The following is a 13,995-nucleotide window of genomic DNA, read 5'->3' as shown; positions in this document are numbered from 1 at the left end:
ACCTATGGGGTCAGAGGTCATCTGGATGTCAAGGGTCAGCGGTCACGTGATGCGTTCGGGGGTGGTGGTGGTCATTGGAGGACCCCCTGGCCCCTCCCACTCACCTTTGACCTTTGGCCTCCACCTCTTCCCTGCGCAGCCGTGCCACCCGCAGCGCCCCTGGGGGGGGGACGACAATGAAGGGACCCCCCAAAACCCCCCTTGAACCCCCCAAAACCCCCCTTTGAACCCTCCACCCCCCCTTGACCTCCCCAAAACCCCCCTTGAACCCCCCAACCCCCCCTTGACCTCCCCAAAACCCCCCTTGAACCCCACAAAACTCCCCTTGACCCCAAAACACCCCCTTAACCCCCCAAAAACCCCCATGACCCCTCCCAAACACCCCCTTGAATCCCCCATTTGAGCCCCACAAATCTCCCTTGAACCCCTCAAACCCCCCCTTGACCCCCAAAACCCCCTTGACCCCCAAACACTCTCTTGACCCCTCCCAAACATCCCCTTGAATTCCCCCATCCACCCCCGTGAGCACCCCCAACCCCCCCCGAACCCCCCCAGCCCCCCTTGAACCCCCTAAACACACCCTTGACCCTCCAAACCCTCCCTTGAACCCCCCCAAACCCCCCCTTGACCCCCTAAATCCCTCTCTTGAACCCCCCAAATACCCCCTTGAAACCCCCCAACCCCCCGTGAATGCCCCCAAAGCCCCCCTTGACCCCCACAAAACCCCCCCTTGAACCCCCCCAAACCCCCCTCTTGAACCCCGCCAAATCCCCCTCTTGAACCCCCCAAACCCCCCCTTGAACCCCCCAAATCCCCCTCTTGACCCCCCCAAACCCCCTCTTGAAACCCCCCAAACCCCCCTTTACCCCCCAAATCCCCCTCTTGAACCCCCCATCCACCCCCTTGAAATCCCCCAAACCCCTGCTTTACCCCCCCAAATACCCCCTTGAACCCCCCAAACCCGCCTTTTTGAACCCCCAAACCCCCCTCTTGAACCCCGCCAAATCCCCCTCTTGAAAACCCCCCCTTGAACCCCCCAAATCCCCCTCTTGACCCCCCCAAACCCCCTCTTGAAACCCCCCAAACCCCCCTTTACCCCCCAAATCCCCCTCTTGAACCCCCCATCCACCCCCTTGAAATCCCCCAAACCCCTGCTTTACCCCCCCAAATACCCCCTTGAACCCCCCAAACCCGCCTTTACCCCCCCCTTGAACCCCCCCAAACCCCCCTCTTGAACCCCGCCAAATCCCCCTCTTGACCCCCCCAAACCCCCCCTTGAACCCCCCCAAACCCCCCTCTTGAACCCCACCAAATCCCCCTCCTGAACCCCCCAAACCCCCCCTTGAACCCCCAAAATCCCCCTCTTGACCCCCCCAAACCCCCCCCCCCCCCCCCCCCCCCCCCCCCCCCCCAAATCCCCCTCTTGAACCCCCAAAACCCCCCCTTGAACCCCCCAAATCCCCCTCTTGACCCCCCCAAACCCCCTCTTGAAACCCCCCAAACCCCCCTTTACCCCCCAAATCCCCCTCTTGAACCCCCCAAACCCCCCCTTGAACCCCCAAAATCCCCCTCTTGACCCCCCCAAACCCCCTCTTGAAACCCTCCAAACCCCCCTTTACCCCCCAAATCCCCCTCTTGACCCCCCCAAACCCCCCCTTGAAACCCCCCAAACCCCCCTTTACCCCCCAAATCCCCCTCTTGAACCCCCCATCCACCCCCTTGAAATCCCCAAACCCCTGCTTTACCCCCCCAAATACCCCCTTGAACCCCCCAACCTCCCCTTTACCCCCCCCCCCCCCCCCCCCTTGAACCCCCCCAAACCCCCCTTGCCCCCCCCCCCCCCCCCCCAGACCCCCCACTGGCCCCAGCCCATGGCCTCACCCTGCTTCTGCTGCCAGAGCCCGTCCAGCGCCGCGCGCCGCTCCTCTACTGCAGCCAGCCCCCAAAACCAGGGAGTTTCACCCCAAAACAGAGTCCCCATTGAACACCAGGGTCCCCCAAACACCAGGTCCGGGTCCCCCCCCCCCCCAATGATAAGGTCCCCCCCATAGATGGGGTCCCCACTCACGCTGCTCCAGGTGCCGGCGCAGCCCCGCGCTGTGCCCCTGCGCCTCCGACAGCTCCCGCGCTGCGGCCTCGCGTGCTGGGGGGATGATGATGGGGATGGGGATGATGGGGATGGATGGGGATGGATGGGGATGGATGGGGATGGATGGGGATGGTGATGGTGATGGATGATGATGATGGTGATGGATGGTGATGGATAGTGATGGTGATGGATGGTGATGGATGATGATGGATAATGATGATGATGATAAATGATGATGATGATGATAATGGATGATGATGATGATGATGGATGATGGTGGATGATGATGATTGATGAAGGTGGATGATGATGATGATAGATGATGGTAGATGAGGATGATGATGGATGGTGATGGATAAAGATGGATGAAGATGGATGATGATGATGATGGATGATGGTAGATGAGGATGATGATGGATGGTGATGGATAAAGATGGATGAAGATGGATGATGATGATGATGGATGATGGTAGATGAGGATGATGATGGATGGTGATGGATAAAGATGGATGAAGATGGCGGACGATGATGATGCTAATGGATGATGGTGGATGACGATGATGGATGGTGATGGATGACGATGATGCTGCTAATGGATGATGAAGGACAGACACCACAGGGCCAGACAGAGGGACCCATAGGGGGGTCCCCATCACTCACCCCGGTGCAGGCTGCGGATCTGCGCCAGCAGCGCCTCCGGCCGTGGTCCCCCGGCCATGGGGGGATGGAAGGGAGCTGGGGACGGACACACGCACGCGTACGTGTAACACGTGTACGTGTTACATGCATACATGTAACATACATACATGTAACACACACATGTAACACATACATGTCACACGCACACGTGTAACATACATGTAACACACGTGTAACACGCATACGTGTAACATGCATACATGTAACACGCATACATGTAACACACGTGTAACACGCATACGTGTAACACACATACATGCAACATGCACACATGTAACACACATGCATGTAACACGCATACATGTAACACACATACATGTAACACGCACACATGTAACACATACATGTAACACGCATACGTGTAACACACGTGTAACATACATGTAACACACATACGTGTAACACACATAACGTGTAACACACATACATATAACATGCATATATGTAACACGCATACGTGTAACACAAGTGTAACACACATGTAACATGAATATGTGTAACACATACATGTCACACGCATACATGTAACACACGTACGTGTAACATGCATACGTGTAACACATATACATGTAACACACGTGAAACACGCATACATGTAACGCATATATGTAACACGCGTACATGTAATACGCATACGTATAACACACATGTAACACACATACATGTAACACACATACGTGTAACACACACACGTGTAATACGCGTGTCCCTGGGCTCACATGGGCACACACGGGATCACACGTGTGCCTCACCCAGTGCCTCGGCACCGTCCATTGCTGCAGCCTGAGGGGACACAGGGACAATGGGGACAATGGGGTCAGTGGGGACAATGGGGACATGGGGAGACTATGGGGACAATGGGGACATGGGGATAATGGGGTCAGTGGGGACAGGAGGACAATGGGGACAGGAGGACAATGGGGACATGGGGACAATGGGGACATGGGGACATGGGGATAATGGGGATAACGGGGTCAGTGGGGACAGGAGGACAATGGGGACATGGGGACATGGGGATAATGGGGATAACGGGGTCAGTGGGGACAATGGGGACAATGGGGATAATGGGGACACAGGGACAATGGGGACATGGGGATAATGGGGAAATGGGGATAATGGGGATAAAGGGGTCAGTGGGGACAATGGGGACAATGGGGATAATGGGGACACAGGTACAATGGGGACAATGGGGACATGGGGATAATGGGGTCAGTGGGGACAATGGGGTCAACGGGGACATGGGGATAATGGGGACATGGGGACAATGGGGAGAGGAGGACAATGGGGACAGGAGGACAATGGGGACATGGGATAATGGGGACAATGGGGACATGGGGTCAATGGGGTCAGTGGGGTCAATGGGGACAACGGGGACAATGGGGACAATGGGGACATGGGGACATGGGGACAATGGGGTCAATGGGGACAATGGGGTCAGTGGGGTCAATGGGGACATGGGGTCAATGGGGGCAATGGGGACATGGGGACATGGGGACAATGGGGTCAATGGGGACATGGGGTCAATGGGGGCAATGGGGACATGGGGACATGGAGACAATGGGGTCAATGGGGTCAGTGGGGTCAATGGGGACTGTGGGGTCAGTGGGGTCAATGGGGACAATGGGGACAGTGGGGTCAATGGGGACAGTGGGGTCAGTGGGGTCAATGGGGACAGTGGGGTCAATGGGGTCAATGGGGACAATGGAGACAATGGGGTCAATGGGGACAGTGGGGTCAATGGGGTCAGTGGGGTCAATGGGGTCAGTGGGGTCAATGGGGACAGTGGGGTCAATGGGGACAATGGGGACAATGGGGTCAATGGGGACAATGGGGTCAGTGGGGTCAATGGGGTCAATGGGGACAATGGGGACAGTGGGGTCAGTGGGGTCAATGGGGACAATGGGGTCAATGGGGTCAATGGGGACAATGGGCACGATGCCCCCCATATCCCCTCTTCCTGACGCTCTCCATCACATTCCCTCCATCTCCCCACCATTTCCCCCCTTCTTCCCCCCCTTTGTGCCCCCCATCCCCTTTCCTCCCCATCAATGCTTCCCCCTTCCCCCCTTGCTGTCACCTCCATCCCCGACCCCCTTGTCCCCCCTTTCTCCCTTGTTCCCATTTTACCCCCTTTGTCCCCATTTCTTTCCCTTTTGGCCCCCTTTTTCTCCCCATTTCCCTCTTCCTTGGCCCCTTCCCCTCCACTTTGCCCTTTTCCCAGCCCCTTTTCCAGCCTGTTCTCTCCCCCTTTCCTGCCCCTTTTCCACCCCCTTTTCCCCCATTTTATCCCATTTCCCCTCATTTTATCCCATTTCCCCTCATTTTACCCCCTTTCCTTCCTTTTATCCCATTTTCCTCCATTTTATCCCATTTCCCCTCATTTTATCCCATTTCCCCTCATTTTGTCCCATTTCCCCTCATTTTATCCCATTTCCCCTCATTTTATCCCATTTCCCCTCATTTTATCCCATTTCCCCTCATTTTGTCCCATTTCCCCTCATTTTATCCCATTTCCCCTCATTTTGTCCCATTTCCCTCCATTTTACCCCACTTTCCTTCATTTTATACCATTTTCCTCCATTTTATCCCATTTCCCCTCATTTTATCCCATTTTCCTCCATTTTATCCCATTTCCCCTCATTTTATCCCATTTTCCTCCATTTTATCCCATTTCCCCTCATTTTATCCCATTTTCCTCCATTTTTCATTTCCCCTCATTTTATCCCATTTTCCTCCATTTTATCCCATTTCCCCTCATTTTATCCCATTTTCCTTCATTTTATCCCATTTTCCTTCATTTTATCCCATTTCCCCTCATTTTGTCCCATTTCCCTCCATTTTATCCCATTTTCCTTCATTTTATCCCATTTTCCTTCATTTTATCCCATTTTCCTTCATTTTATCCCATTTTCCTTCATTTTATCCCACTTTCCTTCATTTTATACCATTTTCCTCCATTTTATCCCATTTAACTTCATTTTATCCCATTTCCCCTCATTTTATCCCATTTCCCCTCATTTTATCCCATTTTCCTCCATTTTATCCCATTTCCCCTCATTTTATACCATTTTCCTCCATTTTATCCCATTTCCCCTCATTTTATCCCATTTTCCTCCATTTTATCCCATTTTCCCTCATTTTATCCCATTGTCCTCCCATTGTCCCAATTTTTGCCCCATTTCCCCTCCTTTTTCCCCTCCTTTTCCCCCCATTTTCCTGTCCCTTTTCACCTCCATTTTCCCCCATTTCCCCCCCTTTTTGCCCCATTTCCCATCCCATTTCCCCTCCCCTTTTCCCCCAATTTCCCCCATTTCCCCCCCTTTTTGCCCCATTTCCCACCCCATTCCCCCTCCCCTTTTCCCCCCATTTTCCTGTCCCTTTTCACCTCCATTTCTGCCCCATTTTCCCCTCATTTCCCCCCCTTTTTGCCCCATTTTCCTGTCCCCTTTCCCACCTCCTCCCTGTCCCCTCCTCCCGCCATTTTCTGTCATGGCCGCCCCCCATCTCCTCCCCTTCCCCCCCATTTCCCCTCCCCATTTCCCCTCCATTTTCTCCCCCCTTTCCTGTCCCATTTCCTCCCTCTTTTCTCTCCCATTTTCCCCCCTTTTTGCCCCATTTTCCTGTCACCTTTTCCACGTTCTTCATCCCCCCCCGCCGCCATTTTGTCCCCTGTCCATGCACCCATTCCTGCTTCCTCTTCCCCCTTTCTCCTCCATTTTCCCTCTTCCTTCCCCATTTCCCCTCATTTTATCCCCATTTCCCCTCATTTTATCCCCTTTTCCCCTCATTTTATCCCGTTTTCCTCCATTTCCCTTCATTTTCTGCCCCATTTCCCCCCTCATTTTCCATCACCTCCTCCCTGTCCCCTCCTCCCGCCATTTTCTGTCATGGCCGCCGCTCACCTCCTCCCTCCTCCTTCCCCCATTTCCCCTCCATTTCCCCTCATTTTATCCCTATTTTCCATCCCCATTTTCCACCCTTTTTGCTCCCGTTTTCCATTCCCATTTCCCCTCCCCTTTTCCTCTCAATTTCTGCCCCATTTTCCTCCATTTTTTACCCTTTTTGCCCCATTTCACCTCCATTTCCCCCCCTTTTCCCCTCATTTTCCTCCATTTTCCACCTTTTTTGTGCCCATTTCCCCCCCTTCTTGCCCCCATTTCCCATCCCCATTTCACCTCCATTTTCCCTCCCCTTTTCCCCCATTTTCCACCCTTTTTGTGCCCATTTTCCACCCTTTTTGCCCCCATTTCCCATCTCCATTTGACCTCCATTCCCCATTTTCCTCCATTTCCCATCCCCATTTCACCTCCATTTTCCCTCCCCTTTTCCATCCTTTTTGTGCCCATTTCCCACCCCCATTTCACCTCCATTTCCCACCCCTTTTCCCCCATTTTCCTCCATTTTCCACCCTTTTTGCCCACATTTCCCATCCCCATTTCACCTCCATTTTTCCTCCCCTTTTGCCCTCATTTTCCATCCGTTTTGTGCCCATTTTCCAGCCTTTTTGTGCCCATTTTCCACCCTTTTTGCCCCCATTTCCCACCCCCATTCCACCTCAATTTTCCACCCCCTTTCCCCCCATTTTCACCCTTTTTGTGCCCATTTTCCACCCTTTTTGTGCCCATTTTCCACCCTTTTTGCCCCCATTTCCCACCCCCATTCCACCTCAATTTTCCACCCCCTTTTCCTCCCATTTTCACCCTTTCTGTGCCCATTTTCCACCATTTTTGCCCCCATTTCCCATCCTTTTTGTGCCCATTTCCCCCCATTCCACCTCCATTTCCCCCCCCATTTCCCCCCCCGTTTTCCTGCCCCCTTAACCCCCCCATCCCGGACACAAGCAATGGCTCCCCCCGGCCATGGTGCTTTATTCCCCCCCCGTTCATCCCTCGGGGTCGGCGCCGTCGGCGCGGGCCGCGGCACAGTATGGCGCGGGGTAGCGGATGAAGAGCCAGTCCTCCTCCTTCTTGAGCCAGCGCAGGAGCTTGGTGAGCACCGCGATGGCGCCCGCCTTGCTCACCAAGGGGCTGAAGCAGCCGTAGAGCTCGAACTTGGGGGTCACCTGCGGGAGCAGCGCCGGCGTTAACCGGGGCCCAATGATGGCATCGACCCCGTTAACCTGGGGCCCAATGATGGCATCGACCCCGTTAACCTGGGGCCCAATGATGGCATCGACCCCATTAACCTGGGGCCCAATGATGGCATTGACCCCGTTAACCTGGGGCCCAATGATGGCATCGACCCCGTTAACCTGGGGCCCAATGATGGCATCGACCCCGTTAACCTGGGGCCCAATGATGGCATCGACCCCGTTAACCTGGGGCCCAATGATGGCATCGACCCCATTAACCTGGGGCCCAATGATGGCATTGACCCCGTTAACCTGGGGCCCAATGATGGCATCGACCCCGTTAACCTGGGGCCCAATGATGGCATCGATCCCGTTAACCCTGGTCCCTAATGATGGCATCGACCCCATTAACCTGGGGCCCAATGATGGCATCGACCCCATTAACCTGGGGCCCAATGATGGCATCGACCCCATTAACCTGGGGCCCAATGATGGCATCGACCCCATTAACCTGGGGCCCAATGATGGCATTGACCCCGTTAATCTGGGGCCCAATGATGGCATTGACCCCGTTAACCTGGGGCCCAATGATGGCATTGACCCCGTTAATCTGGGGCCCAATGATGGCATTGACCCCGTTAACCTGGGGCCCAATGATGGCATTGACCCCGTTAATCTGGGGCCCAATGATGGCATCGACCCCGTTAACCCTGGTCCCTAATGATGGCATTGAGCCCGTTAATCTGGGGCCCAATGATGGCATCGACCCCGTTAACCTGGGGCCCAATGATGGCATCGACCCCGTTAACCTGGGGCCCAATGATGGCATTGACCCCGTTAACCTGGGGCCCAATGATGGCATTGACCCCGTTAATCTGGGGCCCAATGATGGCATTGACCCCGTTAACCTGGGGCCCAATGATGGCATTGACCCCGTTAATCTGGGGCCCAATGATGGCATCGACCCCGTTAACCTGGGGCCCAATGATGGCATCGACCCCGTTAACCTGGGGCCCAATGATGGCATTGACCCCGTTAACCTGGGGCCCAATGATGGCATTGACCCCGTTAATCTGGGGCCCAATGATGGCATTGACCCCATTAACCCTGGTCCCTAATGATGGAGTTAAGCCCCTGTTAACCCTGGTCCCTAATGATGGCATCGACCCTGTTAACCTGGTCCCTAATGATGGCATCAACCCCATTAACCCAGGTCCCTAATGATGGCATCGACCCCATTAACCTGGTCCCTAATGATGCCCCCCCAACCCCATTAACCCTGGTCCCTAACGATGCCCCCCCCAACCCCGTTAACCCTGGTCCCTAATGACCTCCCCCCCCCGTTAACCCCGCTCCCTCCCACACCCCCTTTCCCCCCACCTCACCCATGCCAAGAGCGTCTCCTTCTCGGCCACGTGGTAGAGGAGGCGCAGGGGCCGGTGCGGGCTGTGCACGCGGCTGTGCAGGTAATGGTAGAGGTCGAAGAGCCGCTGCTGCTCCTCCTCGCTGCTGTAGGGCTCCTCCAGCTCGGGGCTACACCCGGGGACGGGGGCATCACCCCCAGCGTCAGACACACAGTGGGGTGCCCCCCCCCCCAAAACCCCCTTTATTCCCTCCCCATTCCCTACCTTGTAAACTGCGGCAGCTGCTGCATCTCTTCGGGCCCTTCCAAAGGCTTGTAGAGGAAATGCCGGAGCTCGGGAGCGCCGGGGCGAGCGGGGCCGTATCCTGCTCCCCCCTTGACGGCGGCGCTCAGCTCCCGCAGCCACCCTTGGGCCCTCAGCGCCTCTTCCAGCTGCCTCCGGCACCCGGCCGCCGCGTAGAAGCCTTCGCGCTCGGTGGACAGCAGGATGAGCCTCACGCCATGGCCGTCGTCACCGTCACCGTCGTCGTCGTCGCCCAGCGTCGCCGCGTAGGCGTAGAAGTACCCGTCGGGGTTGAAGCGGGGCAGGCACACGGGGGTCCACACCTCGCCCGCGCCCACGCCGCTCGCCAAGAGGTTGAGCAGGAGGTGGAGGTCGCTGGCACACAAGCGGCCTCCTTCAGCCAGCGCCCGCTGCCGCGCCGCCGTCACCAACCTGCCACGGGCGGCCAGCAAGGCCAAGGCGGGCGCGGGGACGGCGGCGGCGGCGGCGCGGCGCAAGGCGCCGGATAGGGCTCGCCGGAGAGGCGCCGGTAACGGCAAGCACCGGGCGGCCCCCAGCAAGAGGCGGCCGTCGGCGGCGGCGCCGGCCAGCAGGCGGTCGAGGACGGCTTCGGCGCCGGCGAGCAGGCGGCGGAGGTCGTAGCCGCGGCGGCGGGCGAAGACGCGGCTGATGCCGCCGCGCGTCAGCAGGCTCAGGATCTGCTCGTGCACGAAGGCCAGCTCGCGGCGGAGCTGCGCCGCCGACTGCCGCGTGCGCGACACCGACACCAGCAGCAGCGGGCCCCGCTGCTCGAACACCAGCGTGCGGTCCTCTGTAACGGCAGGTAAGGGACGGGGATTATGGGGTTATGGGGTGGTTGTGGTATAGAGCCGTGGGGTGGGGTGGGAGGGCCTGAAGGGTAGCCAGGTCCAAGCGTTAGACCGTGTATTAGGGGTCGGTTGTTAGAGGGGGTGGTTGGTTTGGGGGGGGGTTGGTTGTATCATAGACCCATAGAATGGGTTGGGTTGGGAAGGACCTGAAGGGCATCCAGTTGCAACCATTGGACTGTGTATTAGGGGTCGGTTGTTAGAAGGATGGGTTGTTTTGGGGGGTGTTGGTTGTATCATAGACCCATAGAATGGGTTGGGTTGGGAAGGACCTGAAGGGCATCCAGTTGCAACCATTGGACTGTGTATTAGGGGTCGGTTGTTAGAAGGATGGGTTGTTTTGGGGGGTGTTGGTTGTATCATGGGCCCATAGAATGGGTTGGGTTGGGAAGGACCTTAAGGTCTTCCAGGTCCAACCATTATACTGTGTATTAGGGGTGGGTTGTCAGAGGGGGTGGTTGTTTTGGGGGGTGTTGGTTGTATCATGGACCCATAGAATGGGTTGGGAAGGACCTGAAGGTCTTCCAGTTCCAACCATCAGACCGTGTATTTGGGGTGGGTTCTTAGAGGGGGTGGTTGTACCTGGGGTCAGTCATTGGGGGGGGTGGTGGCTGTATTGAAGATCAGCTGTTAGAGGGGGTTGTTGTTATGGGGGGGGATTCGTTGTACCTGCGCTCAGCTGTCAGAGGGGCTGCTTTGGGAGGGCACACTTATGGGGCAGGGGGTTGGAGGGGGGGACGGACTCTCCTTTACCCATGGCCACCAATAGGGGCCAGAGTAGGGGCGCTCTCCCTACATGGCTTTGATGGTGTCCCGCCCCCCAAATCCCCCCATACCAGAGCAGATGGCCCGGATGGCGTTGCCCCCGCTCTGGATGAAGGACACCAAAGCCATCATGACGCCCATGGTGGCCGCCAAGGCCTCCTCGTTGCCGTGCCGGGAGTAGATGGGCTTCCCGGCCTCGCTCAGCACGAAGACGTGTTTGCGGCGGCACCGCCACCCGGCCGCCGTCACGTCCTCGTCGGCGCCGCGCCGGCACCACAGCGACGACGTGGCCGCCGTCACCGCCGTCACCTCCTCCTCTTCCTCCTCCTCTTCCTCTTCTTCCTCCATGGGGGGACACCGGGGTGACGACGTCGCCGCCGTCACCTCCTCCTCCATGGGGGGACACCGGGGGGATGCCGCCGCCGCCGCCTCCTCTTCCTCCATGGGGGGACACCGGGGGGATGCCGACGCCGCCGTCACCTCCTCCTCTTCCTCCTCCTCTTCTTCCTCCATAGGGGGACACCGGGGGGACGCCGCCGCCGCCGTCGCCTCCTCCTCTTCCTCCTCCATGGGGGGACACCGTGGGGACGCCATCACCTCCTCCTCCTCCTCCTCCTCTTCCTCCTCCCCATCGCCCGCATCCGGATGCGCCGAGCTCGGGCTCTGGGGGGCTCCATCGCGGTGCACGGGTGGAGAAGAGGGAGGCGTCGCCATGGCGACCTGCGGGCGGTAGCACGTGCGCCTGCAAAGCCACGCCCCCCCCGTAAGCCACGCCCACAGCTTTTGCTCCCTCCCCTCCAAGCCACGCCCCAGGTTTCGACCAATCAGGAGCACGCCCTTGGGCTCACAGCCGCTGGTTCCGGGCCCCGCCGCGCCGCGCGCCCGCTGACGTCACCGCGGCGACGCACCGCCCCTTCCCGCCAATCAGCGCCCGGCTCGGGGAAAGAGGGGCGGGGTCCGCCAGCGCCGACCAATCAGACCGCGCGAGGGGCGGGGCCCGGGCTGTGACGCAGCTTTTTGGCGGGTTCTCCCGTCAGCTCGCGCCGCTCCCCCAGCCCCGCCCTTTGTGGCGTCACTCGCGAGGGGCGGGGCCAGAGCGCTCCCGACTCCCGTGACCCGGATGTCTGGGTCCTCGCTAGCGCCCTATAGGGACCCCAGGGTGACATAGGGGGCTTGTGGGGCACCCTATAGGGGGCTTGTAGGGCACCCTAAAGGGAGCTTGTAGGGCACCCTATAGGGGGCTTGTAGGGCACCCTAAAGGGGGCTTGTAGGGCACCCTAAAGGGAGCTTGTAGGGCACCCTATAGGGGGCTTGTAGGGCACCCTATGGGGGGCTTGTAGAGCACCCTATAAGGGGCTTGTAGGGCACTCTAGAGGGAGCTTGTAGGGCACCCTATGGGGGGCTCGTAGGGCACCCTAAAGGGAGCTTGTAGGGCACTCTAGAGGGAGCTTGTAGGACACTCTATAGGGGGCTTGTAGGGCACCCTATGGGGGGCTTGTAGGGCACCCTAAGGGGAGCTTGTAGGACACTCTATAGGGGGCTTGTAGGGCACCCTATAGGGGGCTTGTAGGGCACCCTAAAGGGAGCTTGTAGGGCACCCGAATGGGAGCTTGTAGGGCACCCTAAAGGGGGCTTGTAGGGCACCCTATGGGGGTTATAGGGCATCCCCAGAGGCCCTATAAACTTCTTTACCCCCTCTGGGTCCAGTAAGGACCCCAGACGTGCTTTAAGAGCACCCCAGATGCACTAAAGGTCCCCCCACACCACTATGGGGCAGCCCCATGAGCCTATGGGGCCCCCCAGCGCTCCCTATAGAGGTTGCGGGAGCCCTATAGGGTCTGTGGACCCCCCCAAAGGTGCTACAGGGACCCCAAGAGGTTCTATAGGGTTAAAAGAGCAAACCCCCCCCCCTTGGGGCTATAGGGTCCCAGTGGGCGGAGCTTAGCCAAGGGGGGGGGCGTGGCCTGTGGGCCCCACACTTCCTCTCGAGGGAAAGGGGAAGTGCGAGGAGGAACTGGGGCGTCGGGGGGGGAAGGGCAAAGAACTCGGGACCCTCTGACCCCCCCCCCCCACATCAGGTGAGTCCAAACCCCATAGGGGGGGGAGCACGGGACCCCTCGGTCCAACTCCTCCCCCCCCTTATCTCTTCCTTCTTCTCCTCCCCCCCATAGGAGCGCGTTGGACTCTTCCGGGTCCCCCCCCCCATTTCCTCAATGGACGTCACCTACGCGGTGGTCAACAAGGCGCGAAAAGGGGGCGTGGCCGCAGGAGAGACCCCGCCCCCTTGGGACGAGGCCCCGCCTCCCCCTCGGGAGCCCCGTGGGCCGCCCCTCCCCCACGCCAGCCGGTGAGTGGGGGTGGGGGGGGTGGTGGTGACCCTGTAGCACCCATAGGACCCCTCCTTTGCCCCATAAGTGCACCCATAGGCCCATTCCCCACCCTATAGGACCCCTCCTTTCCCCCATAGGTACACCCATAGGCCCATTCAACACCCGTTAGGGGCTATAGGACCCCTCCTTTCCCCCATAGATGCACCTCTAGGTCCATTCCCCACCCTATAGGGGCTATAGGACCCCTCCTTTCCCCAGTAGGTGCAACCATAGGGCCATTCCCCACGCTATAGGGGCTATAGGACCCCTCCTTTCCCCCATAGGTGCACCTCTAGGCCCATTCCCCACCCTACAGGGGCTATAGGACCCCTCCTTTACCCCATAGATGCACCTCCAGGCTCATTCCCCACCCTATAGGGGCTATAGGACCCCTCCTTTCCCCCCTAGGGGCACCCATAGGCCCATTCCCCACCCTATAGGACCTCTCTTTTCCCCTATAGGTGCACCCATAGGCCCATTCCCCACCCTA

General features: G+C 58.3%; 1 protein-coding gene and 1 long non-coding RNA gene across 2 annotated transcripts; both read right to left on the bottom strand.

Annotated features, from left to right (window-relative positions):
- Window positions 1–117: 117 nt before the first annotated feature.
- LOC130592358 (uncharacterized) lies at window positions 118–2,764 on the bottom strand. The gene is made up of 4 exons (XR_008970536.1): window positions 2,750–2,764; window positions 2,069–2,143; window positions 1,882–1,929; window positions 118–159 (listed from the first exon to the last, which is right to left on the bottom strand). It is a non-coding gene; the product is annotated as an uncharacterized LOC130592358 (long non-coding RNA).
- Window positions 2,765–7,670: 4,906 nt separating this feature from the next.
- On the bottom strand, window positions 7,671–11,850 carry MON1B (MON1 homolog B, secretory trafficking associated). Its single transcript, XM_057396613.1, has 4 exons — window positions 11,208–11,850; window positions 9,488–10,316; window positions 9,245–9,392; window positions 7,671–7,850 (listed from the first exon to the last, which is right to left on the bottom strand). The coding sequence occupies exons 1-4, from the start codon at window positions 11,848–11,850 to the stop codon at window positions 7,671–7,673; spliced, it is 1,800 nt and encodes a 599-aa protein (XP_057252596.1).
- Between the last annotated feature and the right edge of the window lie 2,145 nt (window positions 11,851–13,995).

This window comes from Pezoporus wallicus, unplaced genomic scaffold, assembly GCF_028554395.1.
Source record: "Pezoporus wallicus isolate ANWC-B61680 ecotype Strahan unplaced genomic scaffold, APGP_CSIRO_Pwel_v1 contig_14764, whole genome shotgun sequence".
Lineage (NCBI taxonomy): Eukaryota > Metazoa > Chordata > Aves > Psittaciformes > Psittacidae > Pezoporus > Pezoporus wallicus.
The sequence above is the reverse complement of the archived record's forward strand: the minus strand, read 5'-3'. Positions and strand labels throughout refer to the sequence as shown.